The following is a 21,240-nucleotide window of genomic DNA, read 5'->3' as shown; positions in this document are numbered from 1 at the left end:
GCCTCATGATGCAATTATTTACGCCTTTTGCGGAATTTATCATAGCTGTTTAATTTTATCCTGACACCCCGACCATAGCGCGAATTAATGTTCATCCCTACAGACTATACGCTCTCACAACCTCTATTCTGCCACAATTTCTGCTTTTATGACTTCAAATTGAGACTAACACGACAAACTCAAGGTAACAGGTAAGGAAAACGTCAGAAAGATGGTCGAGGGTGGGTGATCTCACTAAAATGTGTAGACAAAGGTGCAACTAATATAAAACGATAGCAGCACTGGACCACAGAAGGGGAATAGGAAGCAGGTGGGAACAAGGTATAGCGTAGGCAAAAGTACATAACAAGAAGTGAATTGTGGACATGAGGCAGTAGATTCCCAACCTGAGACGGATTGCAGGCCGCCACCTCGTGAATCCTCTCGCAAATTCAGGACCAGAAAACTTGAGCCACTGAAACAGCCGTATCAAGCATCGAAAGGTGGCTCTTGTGGTCTAGCGCATCTCCTGTATAAGCCCAAGGCAAAGTTATTGAGGCAATCCATTTCCCTCCTTGGTCCACTCAATTAGATTCAGTCATTACTGGAAGGGGATAAGAGAGACGGGTTAGAGGGAGCGTGGAGAACGATGAAAACACGAAAAAGAGAAGGCGGAAGGTTGTGGGAGGCGCTCAATCAATCGACAAGTCGTGGAGAATCAAACGTAGAAATACCAATAAGCCTCCAACGACTATACACACTATCAGCTGTCTTATGGCTTTTAGGCGAAGACCGTCGGGTTTCCGACTAAGCGTCTGTTTAACGAAGAGAGAATCCCTTCCTCTTTCCTTTTTCTTCGAGTGGCCGTCCACTCTCGAGGCGGGCTTTCTTCTCTTCTAACTCTGCGCGTTGGCGATCCAGTTGTTCTTTCATCTCCCGATGTCGAGCGTATAATTCGTCTTCGCTCTGTTTCAGTTTGCTTTCCTTCTCTGCTACCTTCTGTTGGAAGACCATCTTCATTTCTGCCTCCATCTTGGCAAGCTTCTGTTCGTGCAGAGCACGCTCCTCTTCTTGCTTCACAGCAGGGTTGACTTCCTTGAACACGCTTGGGTCTTGGGCGACACCCATCTGTGTAAGCTTGTCGGAGCGGTAGTTCTCGTACAGATGGTTGTTAGTGTGCTCCTTGAGCTCTTCCATGTGGGTGCGAATAAGCATCTGGCGCAGCTTGACGAAGTCGCAGTGCTCCTCGTTGTCGACCTCAATGATACCCCAGGGGTAGCTACGGCCACGGACCTTGCGGCCATCGGATGTAGCAACTTCCGAGTTGGCACCGACAACGGCAAAAGGAACCTTCGACATGATTTCTTGGTTTTCTGCGATAGTCTCTTCGTCGTCGAGTTCGTAGCGAGGCCCTTCGAAGATTTGAATCGAGTGGTGCTGGATATCGGCGAGAATCTAGGGATAATCTTGTCAGAACTCAAGCTTTCAAAATGTTGGACTGTGCATATTCATACCCGCTTTTTAAACATGGAGATTTCATCATCCGTCAGAGTATCAGCCTTAGCGATCACAGGGATAAGGTTGACCTTGGTGTGTAACCTGCGCATAACCTCGATATCAAGCGGTTTTAGAGAGTGGCCGGTGGGCTGGATGAAGTAAACACAGGCGTGGATGCGGTTATCAATGATGTTCGTACGGTTGACCTTGTTTTCAGCCTCGAGGTAGGCATCGTATCTCTGCTCAATGTTTTCCACAATTGGGCGCCAGGAATCGTCGTTGTTGACAAAATCGCCGAATCCAGGGGTGTCAACGACGGTCAAACGAAGGCGGACACCATTCTCCTCAATGTCGGCGCTGATGGATTGAATCGAGACGGTCTTGGGAATGATGTCGTGACTAGGGCCGGCGCGCTCCTTCGGAGGGTAAAGAGAAGTATTGAAAAGGGTGTTCACAAGGGTAGACTTTCCGAGCCCGGATTCACCTAGCCAGATCGTTAGTGGACTGGATTCCTTTGTTGCTTCGGCTGATGTGCAACTCACCGACAACCATCACATTGAAGTTGAATCCCTTGCGGACACTCTTGCGGTGCCATTGGTTGGGAAGGTTGGCGAAACCAACATAGCCGGTTAGCTTCCGGCGAACCACGTTCTTCATATCGGTGGCAGCCTGAGCCGCAGCCTTGGGGTCCTTGGAGGTGACCGTCTGAGCATTTCCGGCGCCCATTGGGTTGCTGCGCTCGACGAAAGGAGAGCCGGGCTTGCTGCTGGGCGGGGAGGCGGTGGCAGGTGTGCCATTGCTGGGAGGTGGTGAAGCTAAACGGGAGAAGATGGAGTCAGCAGCTGTATATGCCTGGGTGCCATGTTCGGATGACAATCGTCTAATGGGCGTCGAATATGAGAAACTTTTCGGCCGCGGGAATTTCCCTGCCATCGAATGCTCGATGTTCAGAGCGTCTATCTGCGGACGGCCATGCGCACTCTGTCGTCTGGATGGGGGCATAGTTCTGGAATGTAACAGAGGGGTGTCCCGGAAGTAACAGGTGCGGATTTTCAGGAATCAAAGAATAGGCAGACAGGCGTAGATTGATAGGAAGAAAAGCTGCAAGCGCTGAGCTTACCCATTGTGCAAGGAAAATACGTGATATGGAAGCGAGCGTGGAGGCGTGAGGTAGCGAGCGCTGGAGAGTAAGTTCCCCTGAACAGGTTGCACCTTCTGAGTTAGCAAACCGAGTCCTTGCAGCGAGGGACAATGAAGGAGAGGGGCTCAAAGCAACAATGTCCAGCAAGTCGGATGAAACCACAACACCCGCAGATGTTCTGTGGAACGGAGGAATGGCGATGTTAAGAAAGAAACCATCTTACCTTGGTGATCGTTGATCAGGAAAAGGAGAATCGAAGAAATGGACTGAGATCCACGAGGGAAACGGTCCGCTCAAGTGGAAATCAGATTATCAGAAAGAAAAGGAATCTTTCTAAACAGAAATCAAGGGAGAAAGAAAAGGGACGCTGAAAGAGAGAAAAGAATGGTGTAAGAGAGGACAGGGGGAAGGGTCGAAGGACTGGACCTGCGGAGAGTTGACGGGGTGGATGAAGCACTTGTCGAAGGAGCCAGAGCCGGAGGGCCAGCTAGCCAAAGAAAGGGGCTCTCGATTGGGAAGCTAATTCTTAGCATCGACGCGCTTCTAGACTAGAACTACCACGGAGTCCCTCAGACGACATGTCTTTTTCTACGAATCTGATACCCTCTTCCGCTGAATTCCAATTGAGGCAATCACTCATTGACTGTTCCCTCATCATGGACACTGGGCGTACCTATCCGAACCCCTGAGTCCCGGCCCAGACATTGAGAGGAGCTTTCAGTACCAGACCTGCCAACACAGACCTAACCACGCAATTTCCGCTCGGCACTATCCAATTGAACAGCGCGTCCTGATCTCTCATCCTCAAAACGGCACCTCAGTGCAGAGCAATTGAAATCGTGCCAAGTGCAAATCCGTTATGTGCTACGGAGTACTCAGCTCGGAGATAGTGGTCTAGTACCCGTGTTGTGGTACAGGGACTCCGCTCCTGGAGGCCAGAGGGAGGCCAGAGGGAGGCCACCCACGACGGACTTTTCGGCCTCAAGCAATCAAAAGGCCAATTTTCGACGTTATCCTTGGGCTCTCCGAGGACTATGAAGATCGCTAAGATGATGGGCGGTATCTTGGTATTCTGGCTGTCAGTATCAGGGGTTAAATTACAGGGCAAATCCCCGGAGCCAATCATTGTCACTTTAACGGCCCGCGATACTGTCACACCAGGAATAACCTTGAATACCGCCGTTGGTCGCATTGATTCATGCAAGAAATCAGTTACTGAACAGAAGACTGGGGTTTGATATATTGTTCATGGCCGTGAACGTTGAGCCTTTACAGCCTAGGCATTTACTGCTGAACTATACCGCGGGCCTCGTCTAGATCGTGCCCATTGAGCCCACATCATACAATATGATTCGCCAAACTCCAGAGCCCGTCGACATCAAGATATTTTGCCTTGAGATGGCGAAGCAGAAGGCCAGCCAAGGTTACACATACCCATGTACCATGTACATGTAGCTGGAGCCTGATTCACCAGGGCCACGCAGGCACTCGTCCGTCTTTGTCCCGAGTACTAATGCAGGCCGTAGAAACAACCCGGCTCCGGACTGGGCGTTAACATCTTCCTAAGCGATGCTGTCCGACGTACTTAATCCACAGAGCTTGGGCAACTGCTATAAACCCTGACCTAATGCAGTCCAGGGTTGAATCAAGCTCACCGCAACTTGACTTCAACTGTCATAGCTTATGTCTTAGGTGGCATGAGGGAGACCAGGTCTCTTAGCCACGATGAGTGTCGAATAGCATAGAGCCATGTTTCAGACATGGCTTTGTCACTGAGACATGTTTTGTTAGTATGGATTTCGATAGTTGGAGAATGATAACTGGCCGGTTATCCAAACCCCAAGACCACTCTTATCGGTCGTTGGTAGGTGCAGGTTTCTGAATAACTACCTATCAGATGAAGGCATTGATCCTAGGCACTGCGTGTGGATTATGCTACTATACCTCACCTGATCATGCGTGCTCTTCCTACGCTGAAAGCGAAGGCGCTGCGGGGTAGAGGCACCAACGAGTTTTTAGTACGCTTGTCGTCATGTATCTGCTCAACCACCGTGTTTGTGAATACATGTCAATGGTTTATGCACCAACACAGGATTCAACCTGGAAATTACAAGTCAGATACTTCCCGGTCGGCTCAGACTTCAGCATCGTGCAGAAGTGTTCTACAATAGAGTAAAAATGTCGATTGTTAAACAATGGGTAACCACTGCCTCTGCTACAGAGTAGCTCACCTATTCTTATCTTTGCCTTTTAATAATAAGCCGATCAAATAAAAGGAGTCGAATGACAAAACGGGCCATGCCTTCTACGTATCGAATATAACGAAACAGCACTAGGAACTCCCACCCAAACAATTACCTATGTAGTAAATATATCAAGGTAAAATACACGCAGTCCAGTCTCCTACTTCCCAGTCTTTGACTTCTTCTTCGGCCGCTCCTCCTCAGACATATCGGCGTCGGCATCCTCGTCCTCATCACCACCAGCATCGGAAGCATCATCCATCTCAGCGTCGCTTCCGCTCCCGCTACTTTCATGCGCAGAGTCGTACTCCTCTGCAACATCTGAGTCCGAGTCAGCTTGAAAGTCCTCGTCAACAGACTCTTCGTCTTCATCTGCAGAGCCGCGGTCGGGGCGGCCGCCGCCGTCCTCATCGGAGGACATCATGTCGTCGTTGTCTAGGGCTGCGGCGATCAGAGCGTTTGTCTGGTTTCGTGTTAGTATGGATGATTGACTTCGTTGGATGGGTAGGGAAGGGGTACGTACGTCGTCTGACATCTCGTTCTTGATGCGAATATTTTTGGCCTTGAAGAACTCTTCGAGGGGTTGTTGTTCCTCGCTGGATGTTGTTAGCAATGCTATCAATAAATGTACACGTTTGTCTGAGTGAGCTTACCGATTGATGTTGCTGAATTGGTGCTCCCCCATGCCGGCTTTCAGGCTGACAGTAATATCGAACGTCCTGCTAGCTGAGATGGCACCGCCAACACGAGACATGGTGACAACAGCGACATTCTCCATCTGAATATAGGTGGCGGGCTTAGGGACAAAAATCAGGCTTTTATCTAAGAAGTACAAGAGACCCTCGTTGGCCTTTATTGAACATTTGACGCCGCTGTGTCCGTGGTGGCTTGAAAGTTGTCAGCAATGCGCTAGTTGGTATAACCGGGGCACTAACCTGACGAAGTCTTTTGATGGCATGATGACCTTCTTCCCTGATAACCCACGGAATATTTTCGTAATGACTTGGTGGATGGGCTCTTCGTAGCGTGGCTCCAATTTGTCTTTGTAGCGAGTTTCAAGGAGTTCCCTATGCGTGATTAGTAAAATACCAGATAAAAGAAGCGGAGACAACGAACTCTGTCATGTTAAGCTCGAGGCTGATCTCTTCATCTAATTTCAATTGCATTACCAAGAAAGGGTAGCGGGTCTGCCCTTGACGGAGGGGAGGCTCAAGACCGAGGACAATGAGAGTGTGTGTATCGTCATTTTTGGGGAGTAGGAAGAATTTCTTGATGGAGGAGTATTGAATCTTGTAGTCGTAGGTCTTTCCGCGCAACCGGAAGGAAGATTCGTACATATCGATGTCGAACCGACCTCTGAGCATATCGTTAGTATCCTTCGGAGACAAAGCTGCTGCATAAAACATACCTGGGTGTGAGGTGGAGAACATCCAAGAAAGTAGCAAATGTGTCTCCAGCCACATCTCCAATCTCTGCCTTTTCCATGAGCAACTCATAGAACAGATTGGCAGCATTCTGCTCCTCGCCGTTCTCCTCGCCTTCCTCTCCATCCTTCTCGCCCGCGTTCTCCCCCTTAATACCATTCTCCGTCTTGACCGCAGTTCCGGGAATGTAGAAACGCATCTCGACTAGTTCATCGGGCCCAGCGGCCGCTTTCCGACCGCGGTTCTTTGTGCTCCCGGCCGGTTTGGAACCATTGGGGTCAACGGAAAGGGAGAGTTCGACAGCAACCTCGTTTTTCCCGGCGAGGTTTGTGTTAGAAATTTCGGAGTAGGGCACTTCAAATGCGGGTCGGTTCTGAACATTAAAGGCTAGTTCTGCCTTGGTGAATTCTGCTTTGCCCCAGTTCCATCCTCGGAGGGCATGTTCCCTGCTTTCCACGTTTATTCCGTACCAGATTTTGAATGCTTTGCTCAATCGCTCGAAGTCCTAGGTTTCGGATTGATTGTAAGATGTATGCTCGAACGTGCACCGGCCAAAACATACCTCTTGGTCAAAGCCGTCGAGTTGAATAACGCCCGATGAACGCGATAAGATCTTCAGCTCATATCCTTTCGCTGCTCTGCTCCATTGTGCCGCGCCAATGTTGCTGCTATCGAGTGTGAAAGTATCGCCGCCGCCAGAAGGTCGCCAACCTAGCCCGGTTTCAGCAAGTTTGCACTTGCCAGGCTGATTTGAGAGGTCTAGGTAGATGTTGTCAAAGCTCTCCCTGGAATCACAGTCAGCATTTTGGGCGGACGGACGAATTCGGTGAAGCACACATGTTGGAGGAGCTCTCGATTAACGATCGCGCGGTTTGGAGAGAACGAAGACGTGGGGGGAGTTTATTCGGAGTGGTACGACGAGAGAAATTGATATGATAGGCTTCTTAGAGCCGTGTTGTTGAAGTGGAATTTTCTGATTTTCAAAGCGAGCTCAATGAATGAATCTGCATGGATCTCGGACTCTTGAGTCGCGTTGGGGTTCGCGTTGGCCACTTCCCGACAAAAAAGGATTAGTGTTAATGCCTCAGGCGCACAGGTGTCTCCTACAGAGCACGTCGAGACACTTGGTTTACGGACTTCAAATTGCGCTTTGAAGTTTGAAGTTTCAATGATCCAAGGCTTCTTTTTTCGCGTGCATATATGAGAGATGGGGTGAATTGTCATATTAGCAGAGTATATACAAGTACGCTGTCCAACAAGCCGGAGGATGCCTTCCTGCTATCAGTTGACCTGATCAGCGAAAGACATGCTAGGCTTCGCTTGGTTCCAGACAATGTATTTGCTGATGTAGAATGGGACACCAGCATTTCCACGTCCATCGACTACATTCATCCAGGTGCCACACATGCCCGTGGTACCATCACCATTCTTGAGATTCTTACCAGGTATCGTCACAGTGGAAGGACCTTGAGTGACATTAGAGAAGACAAAGTCGAGATCGGGCAGCTCAGTACCACACGGATATTCCCAAGAACCGGAGGAGTCGTCAGCACCCTCAACAAGGGCCCAGTAGGCAGCAGCTATGTCCGACGAAACAGATAGAGAAGCAGTGCCAGAGTCAAAGTCCATGTCAAGCGGGTCGGCGTCGAAGAGATCACCTCCTGATCCAAAACTGACACCCAGGCTCATCCATTGGCCTTCGTTCCCCGAACTGGTGTTGGCGACGGGAACTTCGGTGAAGGGAGCAGTGTACGCCTCTGAGTCTACATAGCCAAAGTTAATGAACCCAGTGTTGTTGAGCTTGAATGCTGTGCCGAAAATGGGCTCTGGAATGTACGGCTCTAAGCATTCCATGAAAGTGCATTGTGGGTTGGGTCGAATGGAGTTCAGTTTGCCAAAACCTAGACCGACTGGTCCAGCAGTGTCGCGGGTACCGTCGCTGCCCTCGCCATACCGTAGATCATCGCAGACCCCAAGAGCAAAGTCCGGTACGATAGCGCCACCAATGTAGACGGTATCCCTGTACACAGGCCCAGAAGCTCCAGATCCGTCTGCATAGGCTAGGCCAAAAGTGTATCCCTCAACCTCTCGTGACGTTGAGCTGTTGTTAGGGTTATACACGGATCCTCGAGTAACGGTATTCTGCTGACCCTCGGGCATCAAAGTGCTTGCTGTCCAACTAGCTTCAAGATTAGTACCATTTTCCTCTGCGCAGCAACGAGGTTAGGCACTCACAGGTCAGAGGAGCCGGTGTCAATGTTTAGGAAGACTTGTTGGCCACCAACCAACACAGGCAGAATCCATCCGCCACCGTTCCAAATATGATAGACTGCACCAGTATCCCGCGAGACTATATTGTTGCTGGGAATATACCGGTGCGCAGGAGCTCGTATCTCTCGCTTTACTGGTTCACGATCTAGTACTGCTGGCCTGGCTATTGCATCTGTGGCGAATAGCAGTGAGGCGAGCGCCGGAAGAAGAACGACCATGATGAGACTCAAGCAAGGCTAGTATAGGAAGCGACCGTAGAGGACAAAGAGTATGATATGTGGGACAATCATACAACTCAGGGGATCTAACAAATTTTTGCAGAGTCAAGCTTTCTTATAGGGCATACCCCTGCTGCAGCAGGCTGCGGTTCAATCTGACTTGGAGCCATCGTTACGATGGCAGCGAGGCTAAGCAACAGCTGAACATTCAACATAGCAGTGATTTGCGCCACTAATTTGCAGGTCCGCAAGCTGCTGGGCTCATTAGATAGAATATGGAATGATGATTTGCCCGGCAACATATCTAGCGACTCCATAGAGACGGGGCTTTGCGCTAAGGAACAATTTGGGCCCCTGGTAAGCTTGGCTCCGCCTCAGCCGACAACTCGTTTGGTGTGCTGCAATTCGAGTCGTATGAGAGAGCAGAGCGCTAAATGTGGGTGCTCAACAGCTGCATGTGTCAATATTCGCTTTGGTGATCTGAGTTGCACACTTCCAAAAGACAGGAAGATCCTTCGCGGCGTGCTTGGGAAGAAGGGCTTCTAAACCTGACAAGGAGCTGAGATTAATATGCATGGGAATGAAACTTTGAGCCGCCTGCCTCTTAAGCATGTTAGACCCATACATTGTATGGCAAAGTGCTCCGCTCGTTGTGGAAAGCTATAAACTCGTCGCGACTTAACAATTCAGAAGGTAGCGTTTTCAGTATCCTCATCAGAAGTTTCTGGAAAGGCGCTCTTCCCTAGGTAGCCATTAAATTCTTATATTAAGAAACCCGCCAGTGTTCCGCCTGCTGCTATTGACGGAAAAAAGAATACTCTACCTCTCATTGGTAGAAGTGAGAACAATACCTCCTTGAGATACTGGATTCGGTGTCTGATACAACGGTCGGTCTACCTCGGAGACCGAACTTTGAGCTGGGCAGCTATGAAAAGTCATGCGTTATGCAGGCTCAGTTACTCTTATAACCGTAGGCGTAGATGCTGACCATGGCCACGTTTGCACGTATTACCGGGGCCTGGAGTAGCCCTGCTGGGAACGGACGGATAACCATCGCTTTCTTGATTGTTGTTGCCTGAATCGCCCCATTTGAACGCGCAACGCATATCAAGATAAGATCGAGATTCAAGATTCAGGCGCAGGTCGATGCCGCGGGTTGCGGTGCGGCTCCATTGAAACACAAGCGTTCGTTTAAACTACGTTCGCTGCGGGGTGAAGCAAGGAGTAGGTCTGGCCCTTCTGAGAGGCTTATAGTTTGATAAGCGAGGGCATGCCTCCGCCTTTGAGCCCCCAAGCCTTCGATGAAAACACCGGCCTGGTTCTCGTTCCTCGATTGATGCTCTGTCGCAGTTGAGCTTTGCAAAGCCCGCGAGGCGAGAAGGCAGAACTCGCAAGCTCAATTCCAAAAATAGTAGCTCGGACTGGCCAACTAGCCTAGAATATGAGGGGCAAGAATTGGGCATGACCCTTCATATTTAACGCAGTCCCGGGCGTTTCACGACATTCTGTCGGCGCTGGAAGGCTGGATCCCTTCGGTTACCGGTTAGGAGAGGTGCGACCACTGTTGTGTTTCTTCAGCTCACAAGTCAGGACGGAGTATGACCCAGAACTACATAAGCCCCGTAGCATTGTCATAATTGAACACTGGTGTTCGGAAAGTGTGTTCTCAGGTTTCAGCGTGGAACATTATCCCACTCCACTGTGACGCGCAAAGGCTGGATCTGAACCGTGAAGAATCACGTATGATTGGCAGTGGCTGGATCGGCCGGATCAAAGTATTTCCCGCCCGCCGCGGTTCCGTTCCAAGGAACCTTCCATCGAGGCCCGCCGCCCGTTCCTGAAGAGCGCGAGAGAGGAGAGAAAGCAGGCTTCATTCAGGCTTCAGCAAACCAAAGGCCCTTGCCATGTCACTCGTTTGGCCCATCCAACTTCTTCCAGTCATTCGCTCTTTTTCTGGCCATTGTTAATTTACTCGCAAGTAGACTTTGTGATTATTGTTTTTTTTTTCTTCCATTATACTCTCTTTCCTCAAATCTTACTGGTTTTCTTTTTCCACATTCCTTATTCGATCACTCCTTTTCCCTCGTGTTCTCGCCTGCTATACGTCAACATCTAACCACAGCGTGATTTGGTATTTGCCCGGCCGAACTCGACTTCTTTATCCTTCCTATGCCTCTCTGAATGCCCTGTGCGATTATATCCTCGCTGGAACTCCCCTTATAGAAGGACTGTCGTCGCGCTCCTGAACAATGAGGCTCCCCTCACTGTTTGGGCCTGCGACGGCTGGCTTGTCAGCATTTCTGCAGTTGTGGCTTTTGTGCCAATTGTCAGGTGTTTCTGCGTTATCGTTTCAACCAGTTTCTCGCCCTGAGCTAGATCTCTCGCGCCTCGGGCACGTCGCTCTTACGGGAGACTTCGACGCCGTAACATTTTACTCGTACGCCGAACAAAAGAACGCGAAAGCCGGAGACGATGATTCCCAGTCTATCCTAGCCCCCCTTCCAAACGGGATCCTCACCACGCTATCAACCTCCGACGCTGATATCCGTGCAATGTGCGCCTTCTCCAAGCAGGATGGATCACACTCCGGAATATATGTCGGAGGGAATTTCACCAGTCTCGGAGGCGAAAAGGCCCATGGCATCGCGTTGTATGATCCGAACTCGAACAAGGTAACTACTCTGCCAGGTCTTTCGGGCTCGGTATCGGCATTGCTATGTGAGCAGGAAACCAATACCGTCTACGTTGGTGGTTCCTTTAAACAAGGGAATGCGTCAAATGCGGCTGCTTGGGTTGTCGGTGAAGGCTGGAAAGATTTATTGTTTGGTGGGCTCAACGGACCGGTCAGCTCGATCATCAAGAATGACGATGGGCATATCGTGTTTGGTGGGTCGTTTGACGGTATCGGCAACTCAACGTCTTCGTCAAGGAAAACCGAACAGGTCATCAACCTTTCGAACGCAACAATCACTTCGGATACCACTTCTACAAGGAGCGGATTCACTGACCCCCGGAATATTATCTGCCAAACCAGCAGTGTCGGTGGTGCGGGACAGACATGGTTATTGGCAGATTATGCCCTAGGATATTGGCGGGCGGATATGCGTTACAACTTCAGTCCAACTAAGCTTCGCGTCTATAATACGCATTACGAAGGGAGGGGCACAAAATCCTTCTTGTTCAGACGATTGCCAGATAACGGAATCATGAACCTGACTTATACGGATCCCTCCACCGGTGACGATGTCAACTGCGATCAGTACTGCTCGCTCTCGGACGACCCAGATGAGGAGTACCGTGACTTCCGATTTGTCAATCAGGTTGGTATGACGGGGTTCATGTTCGAGATTCGGGATTATTATGGCACTGGCGCCGGGTTGAATGGTATCGAAGTGTTTACAAATGGTGAGTTTATAGTTGGACGATTCGACGCCGCATGTGCTAACGGATCTAGACGTCTTCACTTATGCCATCAATGCCTTTAACGAGCCGACATGTGGTAACAGCAGTGACATTTCCACTTCCACTCGGACGGGGTCGTGGACTGTGACGGATGGTAACGACAGTCCTTCCGACTACCTGACAGCACATGTATCCGACTCTGACGCGGCAAGCACATCTGTCGTTTTTGAGCCCAATGTTCAACGCTCCGGAAACTATTCCATCCTTGTTTACACCCCCGGATGTGTACAGGACGGAACCTGTGGTTCTCGAGGAATCGTTAATGTGACGGCTACTGTCAGGGCTGACTCTGAAGAGCTCATCGAGAAGCAAATCTATCAGACCAACAACTACGAAAAATACGACACCATCTATACCGGCCCTGTAGACGTCAGCGATGATTCTTTCCGTCCTCGTGTGACATTGAGCCCGGTTGCTGGCCAGGGAGACATCACTGTTGTGGCCTCTCGAGTCAGGTTTGAGCTTATCTCAACTTCAAATGACACGAGTGGTGAATTGAATGGCCTATTCGAGTATGACCCGACTTCGAAGAATGCCACAGCCAATCTGCTGGAATCAACAGTCAACAGCGCGGGGACGCAGCTGGACTCTGATGCTTCGGTTTTGAGCTTAGTGACGCATGGGGGCGTTATCTACGCTGGAGGTAACTTCTCAAGTTCTGATATTAACAACTTATTCTCGCTGGAACAAGACGCCAATGCCACGGCTTTGCCCCAGGGAGGCTTGAACTCCGAGGTAACTACAATGTCGGTTCTCAACAACAAGCTTTATGTTGGCGGAAACTTTACTGGGACGTCTGAGGGTGCGACTGACAATCTCAACTATGTTGCTTCCTACTCATTTGACTCCAAATCCTGGTTAGCTCTCGGGGGTGGGGTTAATGGTCATGTCAAGCGAGTCTTTGCGCTTCCTTTGAATGTTTCCACCGTCATCAATGAGACTATCGTCGCTATTAGTGGTGACTTTGATGAATTGCTATCTTTTGATGATTATCCTGCGGTAGCCGTTTCCGGCTTTGCTGTTTGGGTTCCATCACGCAATAACTGGCTCCAAAACCTCAATGTCAGCCAAACACAATTTGCAGGCCATTTATCATCCGTCGCGAGCTTCAACGGCACAACTATTCTTGGTGGAAGTCTCTCATCTGGAGGATTGGCTGCTGGTGGAGCGGTGGCGCTACTTCAAGAAGATGGACTTCAGCTTGGAGCCCTCCTGAACAGCACTCAATTAACGGGTGAAATAATTACTGGTATATACGACACAGACTCCGGCCGCAACTTGACTATACTTGGAGGTCACTTCAACCTCTCAACTGACGGCCAGGAAGTACGAAATCTGGCCTTCTTAGACGGAGGTGCAGGCTCCGTCGGTGGGCTCGGTACTGAAGTTGAGAATAACTCTACGTTCATGGCCTTTGCCATCACAAGCAACGTTTTGTACGCTGGCGGTAGGGTTACCGGCACAGTTGGTAAGAACGAGATCGATGGGCTGGTACTTTACGATCTCCAGAATGGAACAATCGCACAAGAGCAGCCGTCCAAATTCAATGGTGAAAATGTGTCCGTAAATGCGATTGCACCTCGTCCCAATTCGAAAGAAATCTATGTCGGAGGACATTTCGAAGCCGCAGGGGCTCTTACCTGTCCAGGCATTTGTTACTATGACACCGAAAGTCAGCAATGGAACCGACCGGGGGTTGAGCTTGAAGGGAGCGTTCTGGCGCTTAAATGGGGCAACGCCAACACATTAATCGCTGTGGGCAATCTGACCGTCGCAGGCAATGAGACCGCAGTCGCAAGCTATTCCGCCAAAGAACAAATATGGGAAGTCTTTGATGGAGCTTCAAGTTCGTCTATCCCAGGCACTGTGACGGCGTTTAGCCCAGCCAATGGGGATGCATCACGATTTTGGCTTGCAGGTCAGTCGAGCAATGGATCAAATTTCATTGTCAATTATGACGGCTCCTCGTTCCAACCGGCCCAAGAGATCTTTGACGATGGAACGGTCATTCGTGGACTCGACGTTATCCCTCTAGCCAGTGACCATGACGACAGTGATCTTTTGAACAACGACCTGGCTCTTATGATTACTGGTCAAATCGCTGTCCCAGACTTTGGCACTGCCTCGGCTGCGTTGTTTAATGGCACCACCTTGATTCCCTTTGTCATCTCCTCTAAATCTGATGGTCAACCTGGCCGTATGTCGCGCATGTTCTATGAGAACAACAACCCCTACGCTCGAGAAAGTGAGTATTCTTCTGAACGAGAACCTTCGAGTAGTGCTAACGTTCCTCAGGTGGGCATCACTCCAACGGAATTGTTGTTTTGGTAGCTTTCTGTTGTGCGCTTGGCTGCGTGTTCCTAATTGTCATTGCCGGTGTCATCTTCAATAAGATCCAGCGCCGCCGACAAGGTTATATGGCAGCCCCTCAGTCAACCGGAACGGACCGACCGACGTCCATGCGTCGGCTCCCTCCGGAGTATCTCTTCAACTCCCTGAAGCAGCCTAATCCTGGGGCGCCCTCTATATGAATCGGGACATGACATCTAGACGACATCTTTCTTACATAGCAGAGATCGTTGGCATTGCTTGAACATTTTAATTCTTCTTAGTATCCCAGAAGGATACCAGAACGGCGTTCTCGGGACAATCCGTCTTATACCCTTAATCTAATTCTGCGCCTATTACGCACTTGTTGTGTGGTTCGTTTTATTTGTTTTGGCATGTGGAGGACCGCCTTTGTATTTGGCATTAGTTTCTGACGTTTTGTACTATACCTACTCTGGTTTCGAGCGGAGAGCGATGTTACTAGCTACTGGAAATGTACATACATAGCATGCGCTATATCGTCGTGAAGCTAGTTTCCTGCGTATTGACCACCTAGATAAGATCGTCCAGCCGGATGGTGAACGCGGAGTAACCCCGACTTGCAAAGATCATTAACGATGTGACCAGACTAAAGCATGAAAGCTCTGAGACTTCTTTTTATTATTATGCTTTATGGTTATTACTAATGATGTTTCTATCTTCGTGTCACCACGATAGGCATCGCTCGCTCGAGCCATGCCATGCGCCTCAAACATTGCCACCATCGGCGCCCAGCTCCGCTCCCCGCTTCTCCTGTCTTTTTCCACTTTCCAGTTCCAGAGCCCACCGCCGAGCCTCCGCACATCGTCAAATTCGCGGAGACCCCGACTTCAAACCAACGCCGTTTCTCACTCTAGCTTTTCAGACCAGATAGCGGTCATATCTCTATAACATCCCTTCTTCTTTCTTCTATTCCTCAGGTTGCACATACGCAGTAATCCAGGACAAACCGATCTCGAATGCTGTCGCTCCGCCGTAGACGTTACCGTACGGTATGCGATCCCGCACAGGCTGGTACGTGTACCCCGGTCAATTCCTCGTGGTTATGGCTTTTAGCTGCATAACCATGCGATCTTGTGTGATAGCTTGAGATGGGCAGATTAGAAAATTAGCGGCTGACATGTGATGGGATGCGCCTTTGCATCCTGCGTCTTAACAGTTTGACGTGTCGCACCCGCAAACTGAAATGTGAGTGTTCTTCTTTACCAGTTTGCGCTGATTCTATCACTCAAGAGGAATTTGAAACTGATATATCCTCGCGGTGGACCAGGTGACGAGCAAAAACCTGTGTGCTCTCAATGCCAGAAAGGTGGGAGGGAATGTCGCCCAAGCGAAGGGGTAGTCTTCCGTCATCAGCAAAATGCCTCCATGAACAAGAACATTGAAGACGGCGCATCGGACGGCCGGGGGAGTCTGAGAGGGTTCTATTCGTATAAGAACACGTTTGACAAAGATAGTGTTTGGCTGGATATCCCGAAACATGGTATGGTTGCCGGCAGTATGGGCTTGGGCTATGACAAGGGATGCTGACGTGGAGGTCTCCTTTGACATAGTGATTTTTGTTGACAATTCGGATCCATATGCACAAGACTTGGAATCGGCACTGTCGGAGTCCGAGGCGGCAATTCTGGCTGCAAATTCGCAAAATGCGCGCTGGGATGGTCCGCAGATGCCCCCAACGGAGAGAGAGGAGACTCAAGGACTGGAAGCGCTCTCCACTCTTGCTGCGCATGATCCCGTTCCATATCCTGCTTTGATGGTAGATCGACCATCTGTCTCTACGCCAGGCAGCGTTACTACACCCTTCAATGCTATTTCGACGACGACGATGCCCGCCACTCACACAAACCAGATGCCCCGGTCGATATCAGCCCAGATATCCCCGCCAATCTCGATTAATTCTGATAATGGCCACAACAACAACATTCATTTCCTCCTTAATCCGTCGCAATCTATATCACCTTCAATCGATCCAATCATCCAGCGTACTCCGGAATCTACTGGGTCTCCGTTGGCACTCAAGTCCGTCGAAGGCGACCTTGAGGGACCCGTGGAGACTGACTACGAGATAACTTTCCTCTTGAGACATTTTTCAGAGGTTCTCGGGCCCTGGTAAGCCGCTATAACAACCGATCTATTGTAGTTTAACGCTGACAAGCTCTTAGGATGGACCTCTATGACTTTGGGACGTATTTCTCCTCTCAAGTGCCCATAAGGGCTCTCCGTAATCCTTTGCTCAAGTATGCTGCTTGTGCACAAGCTGCAAAGCAGCTTGGGCACGTCAACGTATCACGACCTGTCGGGGTCCGCCTAAGTCGAACTTTCTCGGGAGTGCAGAAAGATTCCAAGAATATCGACTGGTGCTGGAAAGGGGCCAAGTATTATGAAAAAGCCATTCAGCTTTTGATGAAGGAACTACAACCCAATGGTGGCAACCGTGATATGATCGCTCAGGGCGCAAATAGGATGAGTGACAACACTGATGGTCAGGGTGCACGGAGTTACACCGAGTATAGACTTTCACACGGTGATCGCTCGGATGAAATTCTCGCTGCTGCTGCCATTCTTTCTGTATATGAACTGCTCGATGCTACGGGTCCGGCTTGGAACCGGCATTTAAGTGGTGTCAAGTCGTTGTTGGACTTGGCTGAGGTTGGAATGCGACCACTTCAGCGGCTACCACCTGGGGACCTCTCCTTGCAGCTCAAAAGACCAAGTTTATCTAAAGCCAGAAAGGCGACTTTCTGGAACTTTGCGCGGCAAGACTACTTATCTGCCTGTAAGTGCATTACTTCTATAGCACCTATTCGTACCGCTTGCTGACGTTGCTAGTTATAAACGGGACTCGCACAAGATTACATACTGAGGATCTGGCGCTGTGGACGGACGCAGGCCTTCAAATTGACGGTCTGGGGTTTGTGCGCGCCAGTAATACGAGCACTGGTGAGCACTCCGGTGAGGATACCATGAAGGAAGACTCCTTCTCGAATGCGTTAGTTTGGATCATCTCCAAGATCATAAACTTCATAAGTCCGAGCAGCAATGCACATATTGGGCCTTCAGGTGCTGTCAACTCTAGCCCCATAGGCCTTCCGCAGCAAGTCTCCCTGGAGCGGTGGTACCGCCTCGAAGCCGAGCTTGATATGTGGTACAAAGGTCTTCCAGAAACATTTCACCCATGTGCTCGTATCGGTCTTCAAGAAACGGCCAATCAAAGCGATAATTTTGACGATGCACCATCGTTGTCCGAGATATGGTATAGCATACCAATGTGTTCGTCTGCCATGCAACATTACCACATGGGTCGCATACTACTCCATATTCACAAGCCGCCCCAACCCAGTGGTGCAGCAAACCCTATCACCAGCCGATACAACTCGACTGATATCCAGTTCCATAGCCGTGAAATTGTTGGCATTGCTATGGCCTGCCCGGCAGGCTCCGTGAGAATCAACTCTCTCCAGCCGCTGTTTGTCAGCGGTCAGTGTCTGACCGACCCCAGTGAGCGACGGATGGTTTTGCGGCTGTTACAAGATATTGAAACTGACCTCGGTTGGGCAACCGAGTACCGTGTGCAGCAATTGCGCAGAGAATGGGGCTGGGATCAGAATGCTGATATTGCGGGTGTCTCATGATGGTTCGCCCCATCTTTCTGACTTCTTACGTCAAGCCAATGCATAGGCCAGCTTGGTACTGGTCCTGGTATAGTCTTGTACCAGACTTCACATGTCAGCGTCCTAGGCTTGACTTTGCGTCCTGCCAGCCGTCGATCATGAACCACACAGCGTCAACTTAGAGCTCCATACCACCAGGGAACGTAACCTGCTCTTCGCTTCAATGTCGTGAACCCTCACCTGCATTCTGCTACAACATCTTGAGCAGGCTACTAAAGTGTCCACGCACTCTGCTTCTTTAATGGTCTTCCAAGGACCATCATCAACTTCTTTTCTCAACTCCGATACCATTTATTGTTACTCTCTTTACTCCTATATCCTCTGGGATAATTTCATTGACCATTCGGCGGATTTTGGTTGCATTAGCGTGGCGCATTGGTTTATCGATATTCTTATACAAGCATTTTGGGATACCATTTAGGAGCGCTTCTGGTTCAATTGTGAGAGTTTTAGATAATAGTAACGCAATTAAATAATAGTCAATAATTCTAGTTCTTGAATGGAACTCAGGACTCTGAGAATGGCAGACACCAGAGGGTAGGGCGAGGTGTCAGCTGTCCCATTAAGTCTCCGGCCTAAGGAGTACAGGTGTAGCTGCGTCGGGCCCTTTAACGACGTAGAAAACCAACGTCTTCTGCTCACCTCGCAGTTCAAAGTTGCAACAATGATAGTTGATACTGACGTCCTTATCATCGGCGCTGGGTTGTCTGGGGTAGGCTTTGCAATCCAACTCCAGAAGAAATACCCGCGCATAACATTCGAAATCTATGAAAAGGCCGAAGGGCTCGGCGGGACTTGGTGGGCCAACACATATCCTGGATGCGCTTGTGATGTAGGCAAATACTCATCTATCTTCGTTTCTTACCTGATATCCATACCTCTAGGTACCGTCCCATCTCTATTCCTATTCCTTCGCCCTAAATCCCGACTGGAGCGAGCAGTTTGCGTCTCAAGCAGAAATAGCCGCATACTGCCGCGCCGTCGCAGAGATGCACGATATCCCCCGACACGTAACGCTCCGCTCGACGGTTCAGTCAGCAACATTCGACGAATCTCTAGGAACGTGGGCCGTGAAGATCCTTGATCAGCAGACAGGGCGGATATATGAGCGGCATTCGAGGGTGCTTATTACAGCTGTTGGTATGCTTTCAGAACCTAAGGATTGTGACATCCCCGGCGCAGAGGAGTACAATGGCAGGCTCTTCCATAGTGCTTGCTGGGACCATGAGTTTGAGTGGGCTGGAAAGGAGGTGGTTGTTGTTGGTATGTTGTCTGCCTTCTATACCTCACATCCCTCGAGAATTTAAGCTTTCAAGGAAACTGACTTCTGTTTACCTGCAAAGGCAACGGCTGCAGCGCAACGCAATTTGTACCCATCTTGACTAACACTCCAGGGAGCGCCAAACAAGTCACCCAGTTCATCCGGCAGCCTCACTGGCTCGAGCCACGCCCGAACCCTAAATATCCATCTGCCATCAAATGGATCTTCCGTCACGTGCCCCTCGTGATGCGCTGTTTCCGATGTGCGATATTTCTCTACCTCGAGAGCTACTTCAGCACATTCAAGCGCGTCTCTGGCAAAAGGACACGGGAGGCAAGGATGAAGTCTCAGGCGGCTTACCTGAAAAAGATGGCACCTAAGGAGTATCACGAAATCCTGACGCCAAGGATAGAACTAGGGTGTAAGCGGAGAGTTATGGATACAGATTACCTGGCTTGTTTGCACAGAGAGAATATGGAGCTCATCTATGACGATCCGATTGAGAGGATCACTGTTGACGGCGTGAGAACAAAGTCAGGGCGGAAGATCTATGCTGATGCAATCATACTCGCAACGGGATTCAAGACTGCGCAGCCACTTTTCCCTCTTGGGGATAATATCCGTGGTGAAGGGGGCGTTACTCTGAGTGAGCACGTATGTCACCTCCCAGTCCTACCAGCCCTATCAAAGTGCAATTTTGACACATTAACGCAGTGGGAAAGTACCGCCTCCCATGCCCCGCAAGCATACTACGGTACATGCGTCTCGCGGTTCCCGAACATGTTTATCCTTGTCGGCCCTAATACGGCGACGGGACATACCTCTGTGCTCTTTACAGTGGAATGCCAGATTGATTTCACGCTGAAGGTTCTTGATCCTATTCTCAGTTCTCTCTATCCTGAGCCATCATCGTCATCCTCCTCTGTCTTGCAGGAGATGATCTGTTTCCTCCGGAAACCTTTCTCCTCTGATTCTCTGGCGGGAAAAAAGCTCGCACCAGCACCAGATATAGTCTCCGTAACGTCCAAAGCAGAGGAAAAAGAAAGCCAATGGATCGACGAGGCAAGTAAGCAATATGTCTGGACGAGTGGATGTGCAAGCTGGTACTTGCACCCGTCGGGAAGGAATACGACGCTTTATCCTGGAAGCCAGGTGGCGTTTTGGCTTAGGAGTTGGGTTGGGCCCTTGGCGGGTGATTTTCTGTATAGACGGAGCTCCGCCGCAGTTTTGGATGAGAATAGGAGAGTTGAGGTTGGTTGATTGATTTAAAGGTTCTTGTTCTGTTTGGTACTCTTGGTTATATCATTAAGGTGAAGTGAAGCAAAGTCGAGTCGTCGACGAGCGTCTTCGTCCGTTGCATAACTATGCTGGTTTCTATCGTGGGATGACAGTTTTGAAGAAATTATGGAAGGTCTTCGCAGCGAAGCCGTAGCCAGTAATTCCCTCACATTGATAATTACATTGACAAGCCGTTCGTTAGACGGTTTTCTAGAGCTGGACACTGTTGACTATTGGAATATATGACGGGATAAGCAAGCTTTGGAGGGGTACTCAATATCTTGGAGGATCGTTTGTATTGTGTAAAAAGCTGTAAATTTGGTGATCGCGCCGCCTTATGTTTTGGGGGTACCAGATCTGGTTTGAGAACGACCTGGAAAGATGGGTTCAGATGCGAACATTGGCAGTACTCTGGCGTTCCCTGC

The 21,240-nt window shown here is 49.8% G+C and overlaps 6 protein-coding genes across 6 annotated transcripts; 3 read left to right on the top strand and 3 right to left on the bottom strand.

The window, feature by feature from the left end:
• Window positions 1-109: 109 nt before the first annotated feature.
• On the bottom strand, window positions 110-3,071 carry aspB (septin AspB). The gene is made up of 5 exons (XM_073736918.1): window positions 2,841-3,071; window positions 2,597-2,673; window positions 2,019-2,291; window positions 1,494-1,960; window positions 110-1,434 (listed from the first exon to the last, which is right to left on the bottom strand). Exons 2-5 carry the CDS (start codon window positions 2,598-2,600, stop codon window positions 799-801), a joined length of 1,380 nt encoding a protein of 459 aa, XP_073595637.1. The 5' UTR covers window positions 2,601-2,673; window positions 2,841-3,071; the 3' UTR covers window positions 110-798.
• Window positions 3,072-4,892: 1,821 nt separating this feature from the next.
• On the bottom strand, window positions 4,893-7,266 carry BDW70DRAFT_136766 (FACT complex subunit POB3). The gene is made up of 8 exons (XM_073736917.1): window positions 7,122-7,266; window positions 6,847-7,069; window positions 6,269-6,789; window positions 5,977-6,216; window positions 5,796-5,927; window positions 5,514-5,747; window positions 5,384-5,456; window positions 4,893-5,323 (listed from the first exon to the last, which is right to left on the bottom strand). Coding segments are annotated over exons 1-8 (1,728 nt in total). The 5' UTR covers window positions 7,124-7,266; the 3' UTR covers window positions 4,893-5,020.
• A 244-nt stretch (window positions 7,267-7,510) lies between these two features.
• On the bottom strand, window positions 7,511-9,049 carry BDW70DRAFT_55182 (aspartic peptidase domain-containing protein). The gene is made up of 2 exons (XM_073744268.1): window positions 8,520-9,049; window positions 7,511-8,463 (listed from the first exon to the last, which is right to left on the bottom strand). Exons 1-2 carry the CDS (start codon window positions 8,771-8,773, stop codon window positions 7,566-7,568), a joined length of 1,152 nt encoding a protein of 383 aa, XP_073595635.1. The 5' UTR covers window positions 8,774-9,049; the 3' UTR covers window positions 7,511-7,565.
• Window positions 9,050-10,628: 1,579 nt separating this feature from the next.
• BDW70DRAFT_136764 (putative cellular morphogenesis protein (Rax2)) lies at window positions 10,629-15,177 on the top strand. The gene is made up of 3 exons (XM_073736916.1): window positions 10,629-12,178; window positions 12,228-14,480; window positions 14,531-15,177. Exons 1-3 carry the CDS (start codon window positions 11,023-11,025, stop codon window positions 14,764-14,766), a joined length of 3,645 nt encoding a protein of 1,214 aa, XP_073595634.1. The 5' UTR covers window positions 10,629-11,022; the 3' UTR covers window positions 14,767-15,177.
• Window positions 15,178-15,396: 219 nt separating this feature from the next.
• On the top strand, window positions 15,397-18,682 carry BDW70DRAFT_136762 (uncharacterized protein). Its single transcript, XM_073736915.1, has 6 exons — window positions 15,397-15,616; window positions 15,762-15,790; window positions 15,873-16,085; window positions 16,156-16,714; window positions 16,768-17,381; window positions 17,435-18,682. The coding sequence occupies exons 1-6, from the start codon at window positions 15,597-15,599 to the stop codon at window positions 18,235-18,237; spliced, it is 2,238 nt and encodes a 745-aa protein (XP_073595633.1). The 5' UTR covers window positions 15,397-15,596; the 3' UTR covers window positions 18,238-18,682.
• Window positions 18,683-18,893: 211 nt separating this feature from the next.
• Window positions 18,894-20,920, top strand: BDW70DRAFT_136761 (flavin-containing monooxygenase). The gene is made up of 4 exons (XM_073736914.1): window positions 18,894-19,108; window positions 19,161-19,539; window positions 19,620-20,191; window positions 20,252-20,920. Exons 1-4 carry the CDS (start codon window positions 18,941-18,943, stop codon window positions 20,795-20,797), a joined length of 1,665 nt encoding a protein of 554 aa, XP_073595632.1. The 5' UTR covers window positions 18,894-18,940; the 3' UTR covers window positions 20,798-20,920.
• The last annotated feature ends 320 nt before the right edge of the window (window positions 20,921-21,240 follow it).

This window comes from Aspergillus foveolatus (genome assembly GCF_047715535.1).
Source record: "Aspergillus foveolatus strain CBS 279.81 unplaced genomic scaffold BDW70scaffold_26, whole genome shotgun sequence".
Lineage (NCBI taxonomy): Eukaryota > Fungi > Ascomycota > Eurotiomycetes > Eurotiales > Aspergillaceae > Aspergillus > Aspergillus foveolatus.
The sequence above is the reverse complement of the archived record's forward strand: the minus strand, read 5'-3'. Positions and strand labels throughout refer to the sequence as shown.

Coding starts and splice junctions, on each gene's coding strand:
- BDW70DRAFT_136762 (XM_073736915.1), top strand. CDS start 15,597: ATGCGATCCCGCACAGGCTG. Junction 15,791..15,872: donor TCGCACCCGCAAACTGAAAT/GTGAGTGTTCTT, acceptor GCGGTGGACCAG/GTGACGAGCAAAAACCTGTG. Junction 17,382..17,434: donor GCAAGACTACTTATCTGCCT/GTAAGTGCATTA, acceptor TGACGTTGCTAG/TTATAAACGGGACTCGCACA.
- BDW70DRAFT_136766 (XM_073736917.1), bottom strand. Junction 6,790..6,846: donor TCGACGGCTTTGACCAAGAG/GTATGTTTTGGC, acceptor TCCGAAACCTAG/GACTTCGAGCGATTGAGCAA. Junction 5,324..5,383: donor AGAACGAGATGTCAGACGAC/GTACGTACCCCT, acceptor ACACGAAACCAG/ACAAACGCTCTGATCGCCGC.
- BDW70DRAFT_136764 (XM_073736916.1), top strand. CDS start 11,023: ATGAGGCTCCCCTCACTGTTTGGGCCTGCGACGGCTGGCTTGTCAGCA. Junction 12,179..12,227: donor TATCGAAGTGTTTACAAATG/GTGAGTTTATAG, acceptor TAACGGATCTAG/ACGTCTTCACTTATGCCATC. Junction 14,481..14,530: donor CAACCCCTACGCTCGAGAAA/GTGAGTATTCTT, acceptor AACGTTCCTCAG/GTGGGCATCACTCCAACGGA.
- aspB (XM_073736918.1), bottom strand. Junction 1,961..2,018: donor CTTCAATGTGATGGTTGTCG/GTGAGTTGCACA, acceptor CGATCTGGCTAG/GTGAATCCGGGCTCGGAAAG. Junction 1,435..1,493: donor TCTCCATGTTTAAAAAGCGG/GTATGAATATGC, acceptor GATTATCCCTAG/ATTCTCGCCGATATCCAGCA.
- BDW70DRAFT_55182 (XM_073744268.1), bottom strand. CDS start 8,773: ATGGTCGTTCTTCTTCCGGCGCTCGCCTCACTGCTATTCGCCACAGAT. Junction 8,464..8,519: donor GACACCGGCTCCTCTGACCT/GTGAGTGCCTAA, acceptor TCTTGAAGCTAG/TTGGACAGCAAGCACTTTGA.
- BDW70DRAFT_136761 (XM_073736914.1), top strand. CDS start 18,941: ATGATAGTTGATACTGACGTCCTTATCATCGGCGCTGGGTTGTCTGGG. Junction 19,109..19,160: donor ATCCTGGATGCGCTTGTGAT/GTAGGCAAATAC, acceptor CCATACCTCTAG/GTACCGTCCCATCTCTATTC. Junction 19,540..19,619: donor AAAGGAGGTGGTTGTTGTTG/GTATGTTGTCTG, acceptor TTACCTGCAAAG/GCAACGGCTGCAGCGCAACG.